The 17,423-nt window shown below is 31.1% G+C and overlaps 1 protein-coding gene across 1 annotated transcript; it reads left to right on the top strand.

Moving 5' to 3' along the window:
- The first annotated feature begins 14,049 nt into the window (after positions 1-14,049).
- On the top strand, positions 14,050-16,888 carry LOC125859458 (uncharacterized). Its single transcript, XM_049539228.1, has 3 exons — positions 14,050-14,360; positions 14,503-14,874; positions 16,112-16,888. Exons 1-3 carry the CDS (start codon positions 14,094-14,096, stop codon positions 16,730-16,732), a joined length of 1,260 nt encoding a protein of 419 aa, XP_049395185.1. The 5' UTR covers positions 14,050-14,093; the 3' UTR covers positions 16,733-16,888.
- The last annotated feature ends 535 nt before the right edge of the window (positions 16,889-17,423 follow it).

Genomic DNA, 17,423 nt, shown 5'->3' with positions numbered 1-17,423 from the left:
AGCTGAGTATTTTGGGAGTAGTATTGAGCATCGATATGGCGACGAGTTTGTGTTCAGATAACTCACATCTCCATAAACCATGTAGCCATCATGGGTAGTAAAGGACCATATTTTTTAGATGATTCCTTAAGTGTTTTTTAGCATAGACTAGTGGATCCACTTAGTTAAGGCGTTCTATATGATGACAAAGTATAGGACAGTTTTGACAGCGTGGGCAAGATGATGTATCACCACTTAGGCTCATAGTGGTGGTTGTCAGTTAGCGAAACTCCCACATAAACTATATTACTTTATTATATGAGTAAAGTTGAGTTTGTTATTGCATTTTCTTTAACGAAGTAAGTTTTGAGTTGTTTTCTACTGTTTTAAAGGCTTTCTATATATTGCATGTGTTTTATTGCTTTATATTGAGTTAAGTTGTTCATGAGTTGAGTAAAGCTAAGGTAAGTGTTTCTTTTAGTTCCTTTCAACCTTATGTGTTGTTTTAGATTTCCCCTCGCATACTCGTACATTCAATGTACTGATGCCATTTGGCCTGCATCTTTTAATGATGCAGACACAGGTAACCAGGATCAGCATCCAGCATATCGTTGATTCTAGTTGAGCTGCAGAGTTTGTTGGTGAGCCTCCTTACTTTCGGAGGATCCTTTTTTATTGCTTTTTAGTATTTAGTTCATTAGGATGCCATGGGTTTTGTCCCGACATCTATATTAGTTATTAGAGGCTTCATAGATAGACAATCAGTTAGTTCATTTGTCTTTATCTTGTTATTGACTTATGTTTAGTTTTGAATTGCCACTTTGGCTAAGTTAAATGTTTATTTCTAAATAATTATGAGTTTAGTTTGAGACAGTTGAGTTATCTTGAATTTGAGTACTTTTCTTAATGCTTAAAGTCTTCCGCTGAGTAAGTAAGCCAGACCAAGAGTTCGCTTGGGGCCAACAATGGTTCTCAAGTGCCAGTCCCATCCAGGGTGTAAGCTCGGGGCGTGACAACACTTGTTTAACATTTTGTGCAATAATAAAAGGATCATAACTTCTGTATTTCCTGGTGTGCTTGACTTCAATTATATTATGTTGATGGTCCACCTTTGTACCTCTATGTGATGGGTCAAACCACTAACACTGAAACAATGCAATCTTCTTCTTAGGCCAACCTGAATACCTTACTTCAATAATCTCATGAATGACACAATAATATTCAATAGTTTGGTCAGTACCATCAACATCACCTTGTATGTAGACACCGCTATTATTTGTTTTCTTGTTCCTAGAAACTTTTTCAGTTTGAAACTTAAAACCATTGACACAATACTTATTCATTGTCAGTACTTGTGATTCAGGTCCAAGGGCTACTTCTTTCACTAATTGCAAATGTTGGACACTTGAGTATTCATTGTAAACCTCCGTGATTGTTATTTCGAGTAATATAATTTAGTATAACATGAATATATTATTAAATACTTAGTGATTCAATGTAAGCTTGCACACTTACATAGTTTGTTAGCCATTTGGAAAATTATGTATAGATGGCTTCATTACCCCATGTGTTTACGAACAAGCTTATCATTTTACATTCACGTATTTTGTTAGTTAATGAACACTTATTAGTATGTAATTTGATAACATATTTTAACACTTACTTGAGAAATGGTTGAATCTCTGGATAATTAAGCAAAATATGTGTCACATCTGATTGCATTTTCATATTAGTGAAGCCTCGCTTTTCACGCTATTTAGATCCTCGATCATTTTGATTAAAAATTGATATCGGTGGAACTAAAGGATCAATATCGCCTTCATCATTGAGATTGGGCATGTTTCTCCTGCATGACACATCATCACCAAAGTAATAAGAATAAAAATCACCAGTTTCTCTTCCAATATGATTTGAACAACTGATCCTTCGATCTTTCCCCTTTGCTTAATTGTTTGCTTGGAACTGCCAACTTTTCTGCATGTATATATGTATATATATGTTAATAAAAGACTTGGTGAATATATGTAACTTAGTGAATATTTCAAATGGATACCTCTCAAATGGATAAATCCATCTTGTTTGAACCGGACCTCCGAGGCGGGCCTCTTGTACAAGGTGAATTGGAAGATGCTCCATCACATCAAAGAAACTACATGGAAATATCTTCTCCAACTTAGTAGTAATAACAAGAATATTTTCTCCATCCTGTCTAAACTACTCTCCAACAACTTTCCAGAACACAAATCTTAAAAAAAAAAAAGACTTATCTCTGTGATTGGTTTCCATATCCTTTCGGGTAGATGGCTAAAAGCGATAGGAATTAAAGTTTCCATGAACACATGACAATCATGACTTTTCATACCTACCAATTTTTCTTCATTTATCTCTGTCCGCTTTCCTAAATTTGAAGCATAGCCCTTCGGCATCCTCAAATTTTTAACCCACTCATAAATTTCACGTTTGTCATCCAATGTGAATGAAAAGTTGGCTTTGGGCTTAACTATTTTACCATTTTGTAATTTCTGCAGCCATAACTCTTTTCTCCTACAATATTCCTTTATGTCCATTCTAGCTTTTGGATTGTCTTTTGTTTTACCCTTAACATCTATCACTGTGTTAAACAAATTATCAAAATAATTTTTTTCAATGTGCATCACATCAAGATTATGCCGTAGTAGATTGTCCTTTCAATACGACAACTCCCAAAATATGGTTTGTTTGGTCCAATTACGTTCAACACCATATCCAAGAAGTCTAGAAGGTGAAGCTTCTATAACTTTAGGTAATTGAGAAACTATCTCCCAAGTTTGATGCCCTGTGAGTAATGGAGGTGGGGTCACTTTCAATCTTATTTTTCCTAAATGCATTTTTCATCTTTCTAAATTCATGGTCCATTGGCAAGAACTAGCAATGACAATCAAACCATGTATTTTTTTCTTCCATGCTTTAAAGTGAATGCCTTACTATTTTCCATGCAATATGGACATGCTAGATTTCCAGCTGCCATCTAACCAGACAACATTTCGTATGCAAAAAAATCATTAATAGTCCACATTAAAGAAGCACGCATAACAAAATTCTGCTTAGTTGATATATCATAAGTCAAAACGCCTTCAAACCACAATTGTTTGAGCTCATCTATCAATGGTTGTAGATAGACATCAATCAAACTCTTTGGATTACGGGGACCTGGAATAATACAACTTTAAAAGATATAGGGACTGGTCATGCACATTTCAGGAGGAAGATTATACAGAGTAAGAAATATCGACCAGCATGAATAAGGCGAAGCAACATTAGAGAATGGTGTGAAGCCATCTGCACACAACCCCAATCTAATATTGCTTGGTTCACTAGTAAAATCAGGATATACATTATCAAAATACTTTCATGCTTCACCATCAGATGGATGAGACAAGACACCCGGCGGCCTTCTATATTCACGATCTCATCTCATATGTGGGGCAGACCTCATTGACACATACAACCTCTTTAACCTAGGCATAAGAGGTAGATAATGCATCACCTTAACTGGGACCATCTTTCTAGCTCATAACGAGCATGTCCACAAAACATACAATTTTCTAATTCACTATCAGTCTTGTAAAATGCAACCATTAACATAACAATGAATTCTATCATACATCAATCCTTACTTGGAAACCAAACGCTTTGCCTGATAGAAGTTCTTAGGTATGTTAAACGCGGGATTAACCATTGAGTCCATAGCCGCATTAGGAACATTATAATCTGATTTAATATTCATTAATCTAAATGCAACTGACAAGGCAGAATGCGGACTCCCTTCACATAGTGGACGACTAGACTCTTCTAATTGATCATAGAAGCGTCTTGCTTTTTCATTAGGAGCTTCATCAAAATATTGTTCGGGTTCCATCCCACCTTGAACCCCGAAAGCATCATTGATCATTTCATGAACTCTATCATGTTCAACCCTAATTTGGCTATGTGGTGCAAGCATATTATATTCATCTACAGACATCGAATTATAAAACATACCATTCAATCCATCTCTTTCTCCATGATCAATTCATACAAAATATCTAGGCTTAAATCCATTACGATACAAATGAATCATGACTGTATCTCGTTCAAAAAAATTTAAGCACCTACATGCACTACAAGGACACCTAACCAATCCATTATTCTTGTAAATGTCAAGTGTCATTGTATGTTAAATAAAATCTCTAACTTCGACAATAATCCCAGGTTTCAAACCAGCACTAGTTTCATAATGCATATTATACATCCACAAACGATGATCCATCTACAAAAATATAGATATTCAATTATATTATAAATTAAATTTAATAATCATTTTACTAAATTAAACTAATTTATATTGTTAATATATATTTATAATAATTACTTAATAATTATATTTATTATTACTTTTATATATATATATATATATATATCTAGTTAATTAGTTCATAAATACTACATTACAAGATCTTTAAAGTGGAAGCTTAATTGATTCATAAATTTTAATCAAGTTTAAGATTTCAAATAATTAATTATATTAATTCTAATTAAGTTCAAGTAATTATAAATTAAGTTCAAAGTTTCTAACTAATTAAGTTCAAGTTCTAATTAAGTTTAATTATTAAGTTCTAATCAATTAAGGTCACCAAGAATTAGTTATATTCAAGTTCTAGTTCTAAACTCAAGTCCATATAAAAGTTATTAGTTATATATAAAGTTCAAATCCAATAATTTGTTATATTCAAGTTCTAAGTTCAATTGGTTCAAGTTCTAATTAAATTCAATAGTTATATTCATGTTTCAAGTTCAAGTTCAAGTTCAAATTTTAAATTCAAGTTCATATCTAATGTATAAAATTAGTTATATATAAACTTCTAATCCAACAATTAATTATAGATATCCAAGTTCTAATTCAAAAAAAAAAAAACTATTCATGACATTCAAACATTCATCATATAATAGTCAAAACACTTTAATTACTAATCTAACTTCAAATTAACACTATACTAACTAACAATCAATCAAAATTTAAAAAAAATCCTAAATTAAAAAATCTTCAATTCAAAACCCTAATAAAAATCGTAATTTAAAATCTTCAAAACCCTAACAAAAATTCTAATTCATTCACTAACTAACAATGCCCAATTCAAAATATGCCTAATTTTTAAAAAACCCTAAATTCAAAAATCTTCAATTCTCTATACCTAACTAACAATAATCAAATCAAATTAACAATTGATTAAACACAACCCAATAAACTAAAACAATAATATACTAACTAAAAATCAACTATAATCACTAGAATTGAAAAAAACCTAAAATTAAACACTAACCTTAACAAAGAGGAGAGAGGCAGCGACTGGCAAGACGACGACGGAACGAGCTGGGCGGCGACTGGCGACAGGAGCGACGGCGACGGGTAGAATGTAGAGAGAAGGGAAAGAATAAGAGAGAGAGAAAAATAAAAGAAAATCACGATCTGGTCAAAGATATTTTAAGAAAAGCGACGGACATCGTCTCTTTGTCCGTCGCTTTTTAAAAATAGTTGACTGAAGTTTTGACCAAAAAAGCGACGGACTAAGAGACGCTGTCCGTCGCTTTTCTTAAATGTTTGACCAGACATTTTGATCAAAAAGCGACAGACTTTGAGATGTTGTCCGTCGCTTCTTTTAAAAAATAATTAATCAATTAATTATTAATTATATATATAGTTGGCGAGTCATTAACTTGGGCATCAGGCCAGCAGTGGGACTTCGAGTTTAATTTGTAATTTTCCCATGACTAATAAATATAGTAGCTACTAGGTTTATTTTCATCATCGTTCATTCTAGCGAAGAAACATAGAATATTGTATTTGAGTTTTTGAGAAGTTAACTTGGTTTCAAAATTCAAATTGGGATCGTTTCTTCACCTTTGTAAGTTAAAAATCTTCTTTTATCAAAATTGTTTTTTGTCAATTTGACATATAAATTGAGACAAAAAAAAAAACATATATCATGTGAAACTTAAGTAAAAAGTACTATACATCATAATAATTAATTACAACTTAAAATATATTAAAAACATATAAAACTTATTGAACATTAGTTAGTCATATACCTCATACTCCGAATCACGCCACATAAATTGAAACTGAAGGAGTAATATATTCTTAAAAAACTAAATTTACGAAAATATAATGTATGTAAGAAAGAATATATATATATATATATATATATATAAATCCAAGTAAATGCATGTAGGACTATTTCTTTTGTATTAATTATTGAGGTTTCATTTAAGCAGTTTTTATAGAATAATTGATTTCGAAATTTCTTAATTTATTTCTTTTGTTTTAGAACCTATATACTAATTAAGTACAATGTGAGGTTTCGAAATTTTCAAATAAAGAATCATATAAGTAAAGTATTAAAGTAAGTTTTGCTGCCAAGTAAGACATTTTTTTATCACCAAAGTGTATTGTAGACAACGAAATTCTATATCGAAAAGAGCGATCAAGCCAAGCCACCGATTGAACTAATTTTGAATCATTTATGTATTTTTTTTTTCAACATAAGAAACAAATAGACTATATGCAAAATGACTGTTTGACCCACCAAAAATGATATCATTCTTCTTCAACCCAATCTATTTAACAGATCAACTACTTGATTTCTCTTCTTTGAAACATACAACATTATTTGCACAATTATTTCCTTAACTAACCACCCAAGGATGACCCAATTTGTAGATATTTATTTCAAGTGGGCCAACTACAAATTCCTATATTAGCCGCAAAGCTATTTTCACCATCTATTAACAAAAGTATATATTTTTGAAGAACTTCAAAAATGACTCTAGTTTGGATTTAATTAGAGATCTATAGCTATAGTTTATTTACTTATGATTCATAGCTACGTGCTAGGAGGAGAGAAGATGCGAGCGAGACTAGGAGAGGGAGGAGAGAGAAGCGAACTGGGCGAGAGAGGAGAGAGCTGAGAGAAAGGTTAAATAAATGTTGCATTTGTTGTGTCGGGTTGTATCACGAAGATAGTTGATATAATTGATTTATATTAATGAATACAATTGTATCAAAAATTATTGTATTTAGCTACATGAAGGGAGGAGAGACAAGTGAAATTAAGAGAGGGAGGAGAGAGGCGAGTGAGGAGAGAGGTGAACGAGATTTGGGAGAGAGAGGAGAGAGGATGAATATATGTTGTATCTGTTGTATCACGAATACAATTGATATAGAATACAAATACAGTTAATACAAAATACAAATATACTTGTCATAAAACAATTGATATACAATACAAATAATATCTCACCTATATTTGATTGAATACACTTGATACAAAATACATGTAATAGAGAGGATGAATACATATTGTATTCATTGTATCAAGTTGAATCACGAATACAATTGATTTGTATCATATATATAATATAATTGTATAGAGTGTATCAACGAATACATTTTGTATCAACGAATACAATTGGCAAAATACAAATTGTTATAATACAATTGATACATAATAATAACACAGTTAATACGAAATACAAATATAGTTGATACGAAATACAAATATAGTTGATACAAAATACAAATACAATTGTCATATTATGTGAAACGTTGTTTGGGCCAGAGAGAGGGTGGGGAAAAGAGGTCGATCAATGGGAGGAGAGAGGCGAGTGGGTTAAAGAGGAAATATAAATTTGTTATAAAACTCTACTTATAGCTATAGATTATAAATGTTTTAAATTATAATTTTGTACAGTAAATAAATATCACATATTTATCATATTACGTAACTTTTCCTCTCTTTTTTTCAGTTCCTATATTAAATTTCAATAAGGCCTCATTTGTTTGCACTTAATGGAGGCCTGAATCTTAATCATTCAGATTCAGTCCATTAAGTCTGTTTGATTTCTAGGTATGAATTCAGTCCATTAAGTCCATTTGTTTTGTTTTCTTTCAAAAAGCCTCTTAATGGACTTGAAAATGTCTGAACGGATCAGATCTGCAGGACAGTCTTAACACCATTTAGACTTATTTAATAAATTGTAAAATAATATTGTATCGCCTCTCTCGATCTTTGCGTGACTTTTGCTCCCACAACTACAAACTTTCTTCCTCTCTTTTCTCAATCAAACACCAATTTTTTCCTCTTGAGCTGGTAAGTTTTCATAATCTTTACAAGTATTTTGTTTATATTAGTAATTTTCTTAGGGTGTATTGATGTTTGTCAAGAACACTTGTTGCAATAATATTTTTAGTGTGTTGATGTTCATTAAGATTTTTGAGTGAAAAAATACTATTCATAATTAAAAATAATCACTATGTACACATATTTGAGGTCTCTTATTAGAATTTTGTCTTAAGCCAATAATTTTACTGAGACTCTTTGATCATCAAATCTGTTTGTGAGATAACACTATTATTGTTGTTGAACTAGTTGGTGACAAAAATAATGGAGCTCTTAATAATTCTCCATCCCAAATCTTCAGTTTCAGCTGGGAAAAAAAGTTTTGGGAAAGAAAAAAAACTTATTCGTCTGAATTGGAAATTGATGAGAAGATGATTACTGCTCTGGAGTTATTGATTAAAAAAATAGTGCACCTACATTTGAAGAATATATGAAAAACTTTAGATGGACTTGGATGGGAAGAGTCATTATATAGTACATGTGTTAGTATATTTTGGGAAAGTGTCCACTACGAAAAAACATGAATGCCGTTAGAGGTTCACAAATTAGAGAATTGGATTAAGGTTATCGGAAAAAAGATAAGAGTTCTTCAGGTTTTTCTAATTAGCCAAAATATATTTTAGGCACTGACAATGTGACACCTTATTTAATATTTTTTAACTAGTATTTATCATACTTTTTGAACTTTTTGATATTATATTGTGCCTATAAAATACTTTTATTTGTGATTTATTTTTCTGTTATGCTTAATGATTATGATATTTTTTAAAATCAAAAAGTAATATTTTTTGTTGAAATAAATTTTTTATAACATTTATTAATATAATGTTTGATTTCATATGCACATTCAGATATTAAAAACAAACAATAATTATTCAGTGTTCAGATTTGAAGACAATATCTTAAAATATTCAGATGTGTATTCAGATCTAAACGCCTAGCTCTTAATGCAAATCTTAATGTTCAGACGTGTATTCAGATTCATAGGTCTTAATTTTAATAAAAAACAAATGAGGCCTAAATATCCAAGGTATGATACGCGTTAGTGCGTTGTAGTCCCCAATTTGCAAGTTTATCAGTCATCTTATTCACCTCCTTGAAAATGTTGTATAGATATTTCGCCAATTATTGAATAGAGATGAAAATGCCTTTGACATCCCAATGAAAATCCTTTTTATTCGAGATCCAATTAGTAAGAGCACAAAATCAAATATACGAAATTTGGTTTGGAATTGAAAAAAATGATTTGTGGATTCTTGTAAAAGATAGTAAGAGAAAGAAATGGTGATTTTTTAAGGCCATTTGGAGGTGGCCGAACCGACGACAATTGTTCGATTTTTCTCAAACCTACGAAATTTAGGGTGTGTTTGGTACGAAGAAAAATGTTTTCCATAAAAAATGTTTTCCTAGAAAATGTTTTATATTTTTGAGAAAATATCTTTTATTTTTAAGTGGAAAATAATTTTTGAATTGAAATTGAAAATATTGTTTAAAAATAAACTTAAATCTTTTTGGGGAGGGTGGGGTGCTGGGGGGAGGGGGGTAGGAGTGAGATGGGGTAAAAAAATAAAAAATTGAAATTAAAAATATTTTAAAAAAACAAACTTAAATTTTTTTTGGAGGGTGGTGGGGGATCGCGGGGGTGAAAAAATAAAAATTTAAAATTGGAAATATTTTTAAAAATAAACTTTAAATTTTTTTTTGGGGTCAGGGGCAGGATAGGGGTGGGGTGGTGGGTGACAAATAAAATTTTGAAATTGAGAGTGTTTTCAAAACAAACTTTAAATTTATTATTTTGGGGTGGGGGTGGGGTGGTTCAAGGGTAGAGGTGAAAACAAAAATTTGAAATTGGAAATATTTTTTAAAAACAAACTTGAATTTTTTTTGGGGGTGGAGGTGGGGGTGGTAGGGGGCAGGTGGAAGGGGGATTGGGGTGAGGGTGGGGTAAAAAAATAAAAAAATTGAAGTTGAAAAATATTTTTTAAACATAAGCCTTAAATTTGTAAAAAAAAGAACAAAAAAAATTGAATTTTTCAACAGAAAAATTGTAATTTGAAGTTGGAGGAAAGTTTAGGAAAATGTTTTCCTTAATTTTTGAAGGGAAATCATTTTCCTTAAATTTGAGGAAAATGAGTTGATTTGGAAAATATTTTACCCAACTAAACATGAGAAAATTGAAAAACATTTTCTGAAAAATGTTTTCCTTCATACCAAACAGACCCTTAATAAAAAAATAAACTTGTATATTCATGTTAAGAAAGGTGCGGAAAAGAAGTGAAATTTTGGGGTCATTTGGAGGTTGCTGACCAGAGATCCGGTGGTGGTTGACAGTGTTCGAGTGAGGTCGTGCCAAAGAAGACAATAAAGAGATACCAAATACATGTATCTTTAATACTAGATGAACATGTATCTTTTGATATCAGATACATATTTGATAATTGTATCTAGTTATTTTTCTTCTTTTTCTAAGTATGAATCCATGATCAGATACATTATTGAATAAAGTAGTGCATATTTAATACCAACTTATTTGATGAATATATTAATGTTTATTTGATACCAATAAAAATTACTTAATTCGGATACATGTGATTTTTTTATAGTCAATAAGTAGGCATATTTATTGTATCTGAAAAATATATCATTGTTCATAAATACATGTATCTGTAATCTATATCAATAACTTATCTATAATTGTGCCTTCATTTTCTGATACATATTTTTGAATTGTTTTGATACATTTGGTACAGTTTTTCACTAATATTTACATGTATCGCCAAAACATCTTATGTAAATTTATATTATTAATATATGGTAACACATCAATAAATCTTAGGTACAATTAAAGGGTCACGCACAAAATTGTATCTTAGATACAAGTAATCTACAATTGAATACAAAAAAAAAAAAAAAAAAGGAAGAGAGATTGTTAGGTCAGTAAATAACAAAATTATTGTTGGATTGGGTAATATAGTCATATACTATAACTATTTATGAAATTCTTTTATATATATCAACTAGAGAAAAAATAATCAAGATTAACTTTAAATTCCTAATCTTGTTGAGACGACCATATGATTAGGAGGCAACACTATCTTATAATTACCAAACTAGCTATCAGCAACGTTGTACAAATACTCAGCTAGTTTATGTGAACACAAAAGTATTACATTATCAGGATGACACTACAGATTGTGAAATATGTGAAACAGACACAGAAATGAGAATTTTAATAAAAAGCAAAGGTTCAAATTAGTTGGCTTGCATACTTTTGTGATACAAATTGAACAGTTTTCCCAAACACTAAAAGATCAGTTACACGATATTTGGTGAAAATTGGATCCTTTGATTAGTCATCGAGATTTAGTAGCATAGCTACATAAACAAAATGGTGATCAGTTAAACACTCCTTATCGAAAATATAAAAAAATAAGTATAATCATGGTCCGATGAAGCCTAAAGCAAGTAAAACACTTGCTTTAGACCCCAAGATTTTTATGGCCCCCAATATAATATTTATTTATTGTGACATTATAACTTTGCTCACAAATTTTTAAATATTTTTCTAAATAAATTTCATATTCAAACACAATTTTTAAGATTTTTAAGGCCCCAATATAATATTTATTTATTGTGACATTATAACTTTGCTCACAAATTTTAAAATATTTTTCTAAATAAATTTCATATTCAAACACAATTTTAAAATCTGTACGCTCTTATACAATTTCAATTTCAAATACCTATTTTTTGTTTTTTAAAAAATCAACCAATATTGTCCGAACGAGCTATAATTAATTATTTGAGTACAATTTCTATTATTTTTTATTTTTTGTCGAATTCTCACACTATGCAAAGATATATACGAGGCTTATCAAATACTCCCTCCATTTTAATGTAGTTGTCGTAATTTGTATATTTCTATATTAAAAATAATATTCTAGTCTTACTTTCTGTTTTAGCGTTAATGGCATTTTCTTATAATAAGAATAGCATGACAGGTTTAAAGGCACAAATATCAAAGAGTAGTTTTTACTCTCTTCTTTTATTTTTAGTTGTCATGGTTTCTTTTTTTAGAGTGATTAAACTATAAGAACTTTGACTAATTGTCATGTATTTTTTCATCATATTGATATGCAAGAAATTGCAATTTATAGTACTTTTAGTATAGTTTTTGAATATCTAAATTTTTGTTTAAAATATCTAATTAATGTAATCTAATTTAACTTTGAAAATTAGTTAAATTGACTTTTGAAAAGCGCAACATGACAAATAAAAGTGGACGGAAGTAGTATTTGTTATATGCAGTTACGCACTATTAATTTAAGACAATTATAGTAAACTCTTTTATATATCCAAAACTTCACGCCGAGTCAAATTAAAACATATAAAATAAAATGAGTGAAATTAATTTTAGGCCTTTTTTAGTTATTGTCTTTTGGCTAACTATTTCGTTGAGCCGCCCTTAAGTATAATAGTCAAATATGTTTTCTTATAAATATATACTTAATCAAGAATATCTTTAACGAAATTGTTTTGTTTTGCCACTGTAAGGAGTACCAATCAAACAACTGGTCAATCTATATTTCTGCATTGACAATAGTAACAAGTTAATCCCATATTTTATGAATATACTAATTATTATGAACATATACAGATGGACTGTCACTTTTGGAGAGACAAAATAAAATTAGGAAAAAAATAAAAACTTATGATGTTGTAACTAAAGACCAACAAGCAGACATGTCACAAAAGAAATTACAAGGACAGAACATGTATATTAATATTGGTAGTTACAATTTATAACTAAAATTAGTTGGCTAATAGTAACTATAGTTAGCTATTAGAACTGTGGTTAGTTGTGTAATGTCAATTAAGTAGTAAGGTGAGCTGATTAGAAGTAGTTTAACAACTACTATGATTATGATTGTAATATTTTCTTACAGAATTAATAGACTTTACATTTTTCATTCATTCTATAATTGTATATCTATCATTTTATCTTTCTTAAACCAAAACCAAGAAACACCATAGCTGATCTTGATTTCAAACTCAGATCTAGAAATTTTACAAGACATCTATTTGGAACAGTTCAAATAATTAATGTTTGATAAGTTGGGTTTTAAAAGGTATCTTAGGGAATACAGGATGAACAACAGATACAATATTAAGTGGATTTATATTACTATGGATGATTGAATTTTATAGAATAAACGACAGATAAATAACTGAAAATTGATTCTAAGACCTTATAAAAACTATAAATGGGAAATGTGGTTGTCTTTAATTCATATCTAGAAGTTAACGATGAGTAGGTTTGGTAGAATCAACGGATTTTGAAGTTTCCTGCATGTAAAACAGAGTATTAAATTTCAACTAGAACAGTAAGGCAACATACAGAATGCAAATACTCTTAATTGCAGAAATATAGGTGATGTAACTCATTAGCATTTAAAAGAAAGGGAATTCAATGTAATGACAAAAGGAAGTTCAAAAAGTAGATGCTATATATTATGTGTTCAACTTTCAAGTGTGAATTTTAACCCCCTTCATCTGCAGTTATGCCTCTCTAGTCTCTACTAATAATTGAAACATGATAAAGACAAAGACTCACTGATTTTCCCTAATAATGTTTGGACAGACAGTCAAAAAAGAGACAGATAAATACGTGCTATCACGTCGTAAAGCACGTCTTGTGATGGCCGTCCACTGTCGGTTCCCCTTCCCTTACTTTGAAATTAAATTAATTTTCTTTTCCTAAAATGCTTTTGAATCTTTCCTTTTAGTACTCCACTAGTTGCTTTCTCACTTACTAACCCCCAAAACTAACATAAAAATAAATAACCCCATTATATTTGTCTCCATTACAATTACAATTGTTTCAATCATTCATCAAACTAATTTTTATTTTCTCTCCAAATGAGGACACTATGCCCAAACTTGGATAGAGAAGATGGGCTGGAAACAGTGCTGGAAGTTCCCATCCCAGAAGAAATGTTTGCTTCTCCTAAACACAGGACACGGCATAACATGAAATATCACACGGACGAAAAGTCAGCTGCTTCCGTATTTGGTAGCCGAGATGCTGAAATTCAACTCTTGCTCGGCGTTGTTGGTGCTCCCTTAATCCCTCATCCTATCCGTTATCAACATTCTATCAATACTAAGATCAATGATCACCCCATCGTAAGTTGTTATGATTTTCATGTTCACGGACTAAACAATTAACAAAAATTGTCATTTCAATTGATGATGAAATTTAATTAATTACATGTTGAATTTTGTAATCTTATTTACTTAATTAGTAGTATATTTTAAACCTATTCAGGAGGCTTCGATGGCGAAATATATAGTACAACAGTACATAGCGGCAGCAGGGGGAGAAGGTGTTTTGAATTCGATTGATAGTATGTACGCAATGGGAAAGATAAAGATGGTGGCGTCTGAGTTTAGTGCAGGAGATGGCATGGGTTTAAACAAGGGGAATATGATGAAGATCAAAAGTGTGAAAAATGGTAGTGGAGAAATGGGAGGATTTGTGTTGTGGCAGAAGAGACCTGACCTGTGGAGCATAGAGTTGGTAGTTTCAGGCTGTAAAATAAGTGCTGGAAGTGATGGTAAAGTGGCTTGGAGACAAACTCCATGGCATCATTCTCATGCTTCTCGTGGTCCTGCAAGGCCTCTTCGTCGCTCTTTACAGGTACTTACATTATGATCTCTATTGCATTGATTTGTAACATAACTTGAAAATTGCTTCTTTTGTTGTTTCAACTACATGACTGTATTTTGTGTGATTAAAAGTAAATTTCAACAATGACAAAGTTAAATTATTTCAAAATAAAAAAATCAATGTAGGTTAAACTACACATGAATATAAACATTCTTTAGAAAATCAATGTATGTCACTTAAATTCAAATAAAAATTACCAACTTCCTTTCAAAAATAAAAATTAATCCATTTGTTAGTGATGATTTAATTCTTCAAGTATCAAGTGAAAGTGAATTTTTTTTACCACAAACTGGAGCCCTCTTTGAAGGGACAATAATTGGCAAATAGCTAACTGACAACCATACATGTTTTTTCACTTTGTGTGGGGCCTATGTTTAATTAATCGCTTTAACTTGAACTTGGAAAGTGTGAAATCATCATGAATATGATCAAAATTCCTTTGGTATTTGTATTTTTTTTTACTTTAGAGGTGGAGGGAGGGCCTACTTATAAAGCTGATTGTCATATATTGTCATGGCAGCTTTTGCTTTTTTCTTTTTCTTTTTTGGGGCCATATTCCTAATGAGGACCTGAGTTGTCCTTCCACCAAATTAATGATTGATGTAATCAATACTCCAATTAACATCTACTATGAAAATGTGCCACACATCTTAGCCTTAACCTCTATCATCTGGTATCTAAACCAAAAAGTCAACATTTATATAAAATGATGATTGCTAGTGGCAAGAATATGAATCAATAAATATATTCAATGAAAGAAGCAAATGTGGACTTTTTTTTCCCCTTGAAGCTATTACCAGTCAGCACGTTCTAAAGATGGCGAAATTCTTGGATTAAAACGCCTAAAATAAAAACAAGATAATATTGAACAAGTATAATTATTTAGTATCAAAATTTACAGCCTAGTGATATTGATGAAAGTCTTTCACATAATAAGTGTGTGTGGTACCATTCTCTGCATCCCCTGGCCCTTCACACAGTATAAATAATAAAGCATGTTTAGTATTTTGTTTATGTATGAACTCAGGGGTGAAGTTAGGTAGGGGAAATGTTTGGTGAAAAACTATACTATTTTTAGTATATACAGTAGATGTTGAGTCGTGACTTGTTATTTGTGTTTACTTTTTCATATTTTTCACTCTGATAATAAAATTCTGGCTCGTCAATTAGTATGAACTAACTGGCTGCAACTTAATGATGAAAACAGGGTATTGATCCAAAATCCGTTGCTAATTTATTCTCCACGTCGATTTGTATTGGAGAGAAGACAGTGAATGAAGAAGACTGTTTCGTACTAAAGCTTGAAGCAGAGCCCTCATCTCTAAAAGCAAGAAGCAGCAGCAAAGTAGAGGTAATGAGGCACACTGTATGGGGCTACTTCAGCCAAAGAACAGGGCTCTTGTTCCAGCTTGAAGACACTCATCTTTTGCGAATTAAAGCCCCAGGAAATGATGTCTTTTGGGAAACAACAATGGAGTCATTAATCCTCGATTATCGAACAATAGACGGTGTTAATATTGCACATGCTGGTAGGACCTCTGTTTCTCTCTTCAGGTTTGGTGAGAACACTGAAGGGCACACTAGAACAAGGATGGAAGAAGTTTGGACTATTGAAGAAGTTGATTTTAACATAAAAGGACTCTCCGCCGACTGTTTCTTACCGCCTAGTGACTTGATGAAAGAAGATGAAATGGGACATGATGCAAACAAGAAGTCAAGGTTGGGATTCAAGACTCCTAAAATAAGAAGTTGTAGGAGAAGTGTATCTAAAATAATGTCTATTGATGAAGAAGATCTTGAAGACTATGAAGCAGATGAAGAATCTTGAGAAGTTTAATTATATATTGCAAAAGGCATATTTAGTATTATTCTGTGGTCATTTTTGTACATGGAACACCACAGGATATACATATATATGTTTCTATGTCATAAGTATTTCAAATAGGATTTAACTTGTATTACACTAACACTAAAAACAATTTTCCAGTGACTTGGTTGGAAGGTTGTTTTTTTTTACTGATATCATAAGGTCAAATAATTTGCTAATTTGAGCCTACATCTCCTGTAAGTTTTGAGGAAGGATATAGTCAGTGGCGAATTTACAGCCAAAAAATAGGTCACCCGCACCCGTGGTCTCTTCGTAAAATTAGATATTTCATATGTATATTTTTTAAGATTTTGTATAATATTATATTCTTGCACCAGTACTACAAGAAGTCTAAATGGTCTACATGGTTAAATGTTGAGCTTTTGACCTTGAGGATTAAGGATCAATTCTCACTTTAATACATTTTACTTGGTGCACCCATGTTCGGAAAATCTTAGATTTGCCTCTGGATATAGTAATGTCTATGAAGCGAATACATTAACGTTCAAGCAATGAATAAAGAGAAAGAACAGTGACATTCCTATGTAGTATTAATCATGTAACTTCCTCCATATTTTTGGAGAAAATTTCGCTAAAAGGAAGTCTCAAGATAGAGGTGTATGACGATTTTAATGTGTTGTTGAACTTCATT

Source organism: Solanum stenotomum, chromosome 3, assembly GCF_019186545.1.
Source record: "Solanum stenotomum isolate F172 chromosome 3, ASM1918654v1, whole genome shotgun sequence".
Classification (NCBI taxonomy): domain Eukaryota; kingdom Viridiplantae; phylum Streptophyta; class Magnoliopsida; order Solanales; family Solanaceae; genus Solanum; species Solanum stenotomum.
The sequence above is the reverse complement of the archived record's forward strand: the minus strand, read 5'-3'. Positions and strand labels throughout refer to the sequence as shown.

Coding starts and splice junctions, on each gene's coding strand:
- LOC125859458 (XM_049539228.1), top strand. CDS start 14,094: ATGAGGACACTATGCCCAAACTTGGATAGAGAAGATGGGCTGGAAACA. Junction 14,361..14,502: donor AGATCAATGATCACCCCATC/GTAAGTTGTTAT, acceptor AAACCTATTCAG/GAGGCTTCGATGGCGAAATA. Junction 14,875..16,111: donor CTCTTCGTCGCTCTTTACAG/GTACTTACATTA, acceptor TGATGAAAACAG/GGTATTGATCCAAAATCCGT.